Genomic DNA, 7,863 nt, shown 5'->3' on the forward strand with positions numbered 1-7,863 from the left:
TAACAATCTAGCCAAGATGTTCAATCCATTTATTTGTACAACAGAATGGGGCAGTACAGTCTTGAACTTTATAACTGATCGGCACACAGTTGTCGTATAGTGTGAGGGTTGAACACTGCACATAGTATAGCTAACAAGTAACCGATCCAGAGTCAGCCTACTTAGAAGTCATGTAACCTTACAGAAGTCATGTAACATGTACAGTATATGATCTTGCCTTACACGGCAACTGCTTCGCATTCACTCGGCATGGACCAATACACAAACAGTACAGTTAGGAGTGCAATACTCTAAGCCTCCAACATAAACCAGCATATTAAAATAGAAATTTGCATACATGGGTGGGAGGATGGAGTTCTTTACCATAGGAAAGAGATTTTGGCAAATAAATCGTGGTTACTATGAGTATGTTCTCCTTTCACAAAGGAAAAGCTGTACAGCGTAAGAGGTGGTGTTGCCAAAGTAAGAACAGAGAATGCAATAAAAGACGCAGCAGCGTAGAAGTTGTTATCTTATTTCAGTCATCGTAGCTTGCATGGGTGGAGACACATCAGCGGAGCACAACAGAAAACAAGTTAACACTCCCTCAGCCCTGACGAGACTGAAAAACACTGTCTACAGTGCAGGAACAGTGCTATGCTGAGGATCATGCTACTCCTAAATGTTGATGACAGGAAGAAATATTTTCAGTTTCATTGGCAACATATACCTAAGTTGCCAGTTAAGCAATGCTGTAAGCTTGCTACCAGCTGAAATGTCAGATGACTGCTATTCATTTTCCTGTCGATGTCCCAATTTTACTGATGTGCCTGATTTCCAATTGCACCATGCATGACGACCACAATGAAACAAACTGTCACAAAATTCATATTTTCCTGTCCAAAATCAAACCCTGATATGTGATGGTGTGCTTAATTTCTCTTATCAGCTGCCTTGTGCGGTCCTGGTTCTTTTCAGTGTGCTGCGTACTCCACTGTAATGTGATCAGTTCTGCATCAGTTTAACAAAAGAAATTGGAATAATTATAAAGTAAATGAATCTAGGGAGATCTGTGATTCTTTTGACAGCCGAGGGGAGATTTACTTTAACGTAGCAGTCCTGAGCACAGCCCTGCACACTGACCCAACAACTCTCTCCCAACACACATCCAGAAGTAACCACTTTCTCCAAACCATGATTATCTCCATTACCACAACTTCCTTACAGCAGACCGATATCTGTGCCTAACAGTCTGCAAATCTTCAGTTATACTTTTTTTGTGTGTTTTTTTTTTTTTTTTGAATTCCTTGCCCCATACTGATATAGTTTTGCTTTGGTTAGTCCTTGCGCATGTATAGATGGGTTGTGGGCCCAGTGGAGCGTTTGTCTCCCTGGTCAGTCCCTGACCTTCCACTAGGCATTCTGCATCTCCTTGCCAATTTTGTAACTTAGGATCTTATTCCAGTCGATCTTAGTGCGTGTGACAGGCAGCTGGCGACGCAGGGCCTTGAAGGTGGTGTCAGACATGGTCTGGTAGTTCTCACTGATTGCAGTCTGAGGGCAAAAAGTGTAGGGAAACAAATAAAGTATAAAATGTTTATGTTTTTATTTTAAATGTCTCTTCATGCATGTTTCAGTAAAAGTAACGCCTGTAATTTTAAACATTAGTATATAAGACGTGTAGTCAATAATGTAGCTTACCTGGTAATCATTTTCCGCGTTCTCAATAATGTCAACAAATTCCTTGGCTGTCTGGATTTCATTCTGTTTCAGAAACACATAGATAATCATCACCTTTTATCCTAACAGACATGGATGACCTCCTCTGTATATATCCGGAGCTGACAAAGCCAGTCTTATACTCTGTAGGCAACATAAGGTTTAAAACACTAAAAACTGCATGAGTGCTTATATATAATTTTGTTTACTTACATTCACTGGTATTGATTCTTCTACCTCCTTATGGCTAACCAGCTGCACATTCCCATCTTCATAATAGTGCACCTGGAGACAGAGAAGAACTTTATGAGTAACCTGGAGTTGAAACTTGACTTATTTATTGTTTATGCATATGATCACAGTGAATTCAGTTTACCTGGATCTTCAACACTCCCACCACCTGAGCAGTGGACTGACCAATGGTAAGCTTCCACTCTGACCTACAGCGTCCATTCCTGTATTAGACAAATGAAGACAAGCCCTACGTTAAAAATCAGACAGCAGCATCAGGAACCTTATTGAACTGAGATAACCTTTGTCGTAAAGCTATATCATAAAAATCAGCAACATTTCCACTCAGATATACATATATTCGGATATGCTTTTAAACAGCTGTTTGCAGGAATGTCACTATACCAGAAGTTCTTGGGTTGAAACTGATGTCCCTCAATGCAGGCTATGATCGTTTGCTGACCATCAACTGTTTTCCCATATACCTGCATCACACAGATAATACGGATAAGTATGAGTATGGGTAAAATGTAGTCTATATAGCTTAGATTATGAGTTGTCACAATTTTTGTGCACCTTACCGTGGAGACTCCGGTAGGGTAGTGCTCTTTGACGTAGGCACTAAGGGAAGTATCACAGGCATCTCTCCAGCTTCTCAGGGTCGTGTCTCCTTCATATGGCTGCACGTCGCTCACCTCTTTTCTTAGATGGTCGAAGCGGAACGACAAATGGTTGCGGGGGTCCAGGAAACGTCCCTGACCCAAGTCACCATGCTCTGTGATCAGGACCTATAAAGAAGGGAGAGGAAAGATTGAAAAAATCTGGATTTGACACTTTTTCACGCTCTTTTGGAATAAACAAGAAAGACCTAAGGATGAAACATACCGGCTCATCATAGCCCTCTATTTTGGCAGGAGTAAATTGATCCATGTTGTACTGGGCAAAGGAGCTGGACAAACAAATTGGGCATAAAAGGTACGGTAGAAATTCATAATATGACACCAAAATGCTTACAACAAATGCTTTCCACTGACCATTTTGAGAACACTATGTGCAGGCTCAGTTTTTTTTTATCTGTGTAAATTGAGTGTTACTTACTGTGACGCCCCCTCCCTGAGGAGGTTGTCATTGTTGAGAAGAAGCCGCACATCTAGCAAGACAAAAAGAAACCACTGTTTGCATAGCGATCTTGTAACAATAAAATATTATCATCAGAGGCTAATTATATTATATTAAATACAGTATTATCATCATAGGCATCTTGTCACAATCAGCTACTTATTACCATTGAAGACCTCATTGAACTCTCCCGGGGGGGCATGAGTCACAAAGTTGGCCGCTATGCGAACCTATGGAAGAAAATGAAATGCGACCAATTAATTCAGCTATCATGATAAAATGACTTGCTGTACAATCAGTACAAAGAGAGACACTATAAACTACTATGTTACCTCTAATTAACATAATTCCCACTCTTGAGTAAGCAAAACAAATCTGTACTCAAATTTCAAAAACTCTACAATCAAAAAAGTTGCTACCTATTTTGTTAGTAATCTGGTATCCAATTGTGGTATTACCATATCTGTGATACTAAGGCAAGGCAAATTAAGTTTATTTATACAGCACATTTCAACAAGGCAAGTACTTTACATAAAAGCTACATAGAGCAATATAAAATACATTTAAATACATTTTAAATAGACTAAAATAGAAACTAAGATGCATTTTCAGTTTTGCAATGGATAGTGGGTTTGGTTATTATTTTATGCTTGAACTAGCAATTTTTATATCATCTCAATTACAAAATCAGTCAGTCAACAATAACATAAAGAGCAGCCAGCATCTGTTATGAAAAAATAATAAGCTTAAGAGAGTATAATTTACATATTTTAATTAAAGCTTTTGTAATTTGGATTGAAATTGAAGAATAAGCATCAACACATTTTAAGAAGCACCAATCAACTGCTTGAAGAATACAGAATGGACAATGAATTAGAAATGGCTTGTCTAGACTATGTGTCAGGGCTCTGTAAAAATCATGCAATCAATTTTCCCGGTGAACGTCAATGGACTTTTATTCTTAAATGTCGCCACCCTTGTGTCTAACTTAGCTTTCAAACCACTCTGTTGATGTTCAGCAATTGTCTTGTAACGTTAGGCCACACGAACATTTTAATTATCGCCTGTAGCAGAAATACTGCAGGCTGTCATTCTGAATAATCTGACCTTTGCCTCCAACTGGTAATGTGTCCAGCTGCCAGTGGTATTACGGGGGTTGTCAGGCTCCGACTCAACTGTAATGTTAGGCACCCGTATCCTGATCTCAAGCCATGTGAGGCTAACAAGTATTTGAGCTGCAACTGTATCTGTTTGACCCAGAAATCCAAAGCAAAGTAACGTTAGCCGCTAATGCTAGCTAACCTTAACGTTATATGAGAAGAATAACGTTACGAAGCCCACACTGCAATCATTACAGACTTGCATGGACACTGCAACACGGTTTAGGCGTCGATCCGTATATTTCCATTAATCTAGGTACAACTAACGTTAATGAAAAGTTTTAAGTCCCAGTTAAAACCCTCTATCTGCGTTTAATTTCGCCTCTCGCGAAATACAAGCTTTAACTAGCATTGGCTAGTTAGCTAGTGGTAGCTTGAAAACACAAGTTTATCAATTCGATACGTGACCAATAACGTTAACTGCCATTCTCTTTCCAAATCTTACCGTTAATTCATGTGAACATAAAACACGGATAGCTCTCTACAAATAAGTGAAACTAGCACAGAGCAAAGAATTAAATAGACTTCAAACCTTCTCTTCTTCTGACAGCGGATCCTCAAAGTCAGCCATCTTGGCTCTTTGTGACCCCACCTACCCCAGCTGACTGGCAGAAACAGTGCGATGGGTGGTTATCATTCACACAGAAGAGACTGGATGCATACTAGCTACAGAGTGATTTTGTCAAAATACATGTATGAGTGTGCTTTCACAAAGAATGCCACATAATAAAATCAATAACTTTGCATAAGCGCAATTTAAAATTGTCTAAAGACTATGTTATACAACGCAAGAGGGCGTTAAAAGCTCAGTTATTTTATTTGTCCACTGCTTCCTGTTGGGTGTTGCAGAAGGAATACGTCTACAAAATAAAAGCATGGACATATGTTACGGCTGTGAATAAACTGTTCTTTTTGATGGACAACGTTCAGAGTTTTTGGCCCATGTTGTAGATTGCTCTATGCGACTTATTCATTCTTATTCTCCATTAATTAAATACCAAATTTCGGTATTTTGGTTCATTGCGGGAACTTCATTTGGGATTGTATTTTATTTTTCAAGTAGCAACAGGAATATTCAACAAGTGTTAATGTTGATTTTAGCTAGTATTGTGTACTGTCTTACAAAGGAGGTTCTGGCAGTGTAGAAACAAAATCTTAATGGGGAACCCCAAAATATTAGAGAAAAGGGAGATGTCAGGGGATCAATTAGACTTACCTTTCATTATGTTTGAACTAAAAACAGCAATTACTAGCACTTTTTAGACCACTCCTGGGAGAAATGGTGTAGGTCAAAATGTTGCATACATGACAGATAATACACTGGGCATGGTGTTATATACAGTCTATGTGTTAGGACTGTTAACAGAGTTTAGGATGCTGCTAACTTTCCTCAGTGTAGAAACAAGCAAATATAGTAAATGTTTCAGATCATTCTATAGGCCTGTTTCTTTAACTTCCCATCATGGAACAAATAGTCAGAGTGATTAACCTATTTCCTAGTAAGTAAAGCTCTTTTGTCTCCATATCAAAGTGGGTTCCATATGGGTCGGGATACAAGAATCTATATTGTTCTTAGAATCAGGAATAAACAAGGAAGTATGTTCAAAATAATGATCAATGACATCTTCTTTCAGGTTGAACAAAGCATAGGGAAATCTTTATATGAGGCTCTGTGTGACACAAGTCATTTGTTTTTCTAGACTTCATAAAATTGTCCTATTTCCCTGCTATGAACAACTTTTTGGGCAAGTAAAGCAGCCCCCGGACACCCCGGGCACTGAGTGGGCCCTTCCCTGCAGCACAGAGCAGGCTTTTTTAATATCTTTCATAGGGAGGTTACAAAATTATTTTACTACATTTAATACATTTAACAGACCACTTTAGAACTCCAGACACGGATTATGGATTTAATTGTAAGTAGACTAAATTGTAAACAAGTTGTGCTTTTTAAAGTGAGCGCAGGATCTATCCATGTAGGCTAGGTCTACTCCATATTTGACTCGTCCTCATTAGGTCTACTCATTGTGGCAGAGTGCAGGATTTCATTGTCAAAATATTTGTGCAAAGCCCACACGCCCACACAACAGAGATTGGTACAACTATACTGTGAATATATAGAACAAGTTTTCCTTTCCTTTGTGGCCATATTTTAAATCTGTTTCTCAAACAGATCAGCAAAGACAGCTACATCTGCAGTGCACAGGTATTCTGACCGTTATAACGGCCTGAAGCAAGCTGACAAGCAGGGTTTGCGACTTTATTCTGTCATTTTTATCAGTTTCCAAAGACAAATGTTACAGTATTAAAGTGTAACCTGGAGAGAGGCTTGACTGTGCACAATGTGAGTACACAAGTTGATCAAAGTGTGACTTGGTTCTATAAAAACAGATTGCTCTGACAATGACTGATATGTTTGAGTTCTGACTGACAGGTTTTAGTTATGTAGACTTTCACTACATACAAACTAATAAGTCAGCATTTTTATTGCATCAATGTAGAGAATTTCCAAAGTAAAAGTCTCACATTTTTACCAAGAAATGGCTTCCTCTGTTAAATTTTCGGCACTGTAAAAACACCCTGCTCCATAATTTCACGAAAGATGTTACTTTCACATTATTTATTCCAGGTAATAAACTGAATGAATTGTATCAATAAGTTGTGTATAGCTACAGTATTACAAGTTATAGTTGGCCACTATAAAACTACCAAAAATCCCACAAAGGAATAGGCCTACATCTACATTTTAAAGTAAACAGGGGCGTAGGGTTTCATTTCCATTGTTTGCCATTAGGAACAGAACAATTGTTCATTGAAAAATTAAAGGTAAACCAACCGATGGAGTCCATTAGGTATTTAATAGCCTACTTAATAGCCTACTTCTTGCACAAATAGTCAAATATGCACTTGTATATGCACCGTGTAGTTCTTGAGTTATCCATTGCAAAACACAGGCATGTAAACTGATCAGAGGTTAAAAAAATTTTTTTTAAAAGGTGAGAAAGGTATATACACCAATATGAAATTACTAAAAATAATATACAACAGATTCCATTAGGATAATTATCAATTATAATAACACCAGAATCAATTTGATAAACTACTAAACATATTAAACACCATTGGATTTGAATATTTCCACTACCATGTTTTACTGTGTGTTTGATACACTGTGGCATCATTCTCTTTCCTGTTTTTCTCCTTACATAGGCCTACACCCTTCTGTTATTGCCACAAATCCAGTGGTGTAACTAACTGTAGTTGTACTGTAATGCAGTACAATTTTCTGCTACTTATGCTAATTATTACGTTTTTAAGTTTTGTTGTTTCTCCCTGCATCTCTTGTTCTATACTCCTGTCCAGCTGGTAATGCACCTCTAATCTGCTGGAGTGCCAACCGCCGATAAATACCGAAGAAGAAGAAGAAGAAGAAGCAGCAGCAGCAGCAGCAGCAGCAGAGGTCATACAGACCAGTGAAATGGGAAATCCTGCAGTTTATGTAGAGGAACACCTAAGAAATAGATGGAAGGACTATAGAAGCATATATACTGATGGGTCAAGAGACCCTGAAAGTAAAAGTGTGGGATTCGGCTTGTATGTTCCTCGTGTTCAAATGTCCCAGTGTAGAAGAATGACAGACGGGATTTCAATATTCACT

General features: G+C 38.3%; 1 protein-coding gene across 1 annotated transcript; it reads right to left on the reverse strand.

Moving 5' to 3' along the window:
• Positions 1-15: 15 nt before the first annotated feature.
• capza1b (capping actin protein of muscle Z-line subunit alpha 1b) lies at positions 16-4,965 on the reverse strand. The gene is made up of 10 exons (XM_046056323.1): positions 4,741-4,965; positions 3,215-3,278; positions 3,028-3,079; positions 2,815-2,878; positions 2,511-2,717; positions 2,335-2,414; positions 2,075-2,153; positions 1,912-1,983; positions 1,681-1,743; positions 16-1,533 (listed from the first exon to the last, which is right to left on the reverse strand). Exons 1-10 carry the CDS (start codon positions 4,777-4,779, stop codon positions 1,393-1,395), a joined length of 861 nt encoding a protein of 286 aa, XP_045912279.1. The 5' UTR covers positions 4,780-4,965; the 3' UTR covers positions 16-1,392.
• Between the last annotated feature and the right edge of the window lie 2,898 nt (positions 4,966-7,863).

Source organism: Micropterus dolomieu, linkage group LG08 (assembly GCF_021292245.1).
Source record: "Micropterus dolomieu isolate WLL.071019.BEF.003 ecotype Adirondacks linkage group LG08, ASM2129224v1, whole genome shotgun sequence".
Taxonomy (NCBI): domain Eukaryota; kingdom Metazoa; phylum Chordata; class Actinopteri; order Centrarchiformes; family Centrarchidae; genus Micropterus; species Micropterus dolomieu.

What these genes read in the sequence shown, in the direction of transcription:
- capza1b (XM_046056323.1), bottom strand. Translation starts at nt 4,779, where the DNA reads ATGGCTGACTTTGAGGATCCGCTGTCAGAAGAAGAGAAG. An exon ending in GTTCAATGAGGTCTTCAATG is followed by an intron (nt 3,080 to 3,214) that starts GTAATAAGTAGC and finishes TTGTCTTGCTAG; the next exon opens with ATGTGCGGCTTCTTCTCAAC. An exon ending in TGGGAGTGTTGAAGATCCAG is followed by an intron (nt 1,984 to 2,074) that starts GTAAACTGAATT and finishes CTCTGTCTCCAG; the next exon opens with GTGCACTATTATGAAGATGG.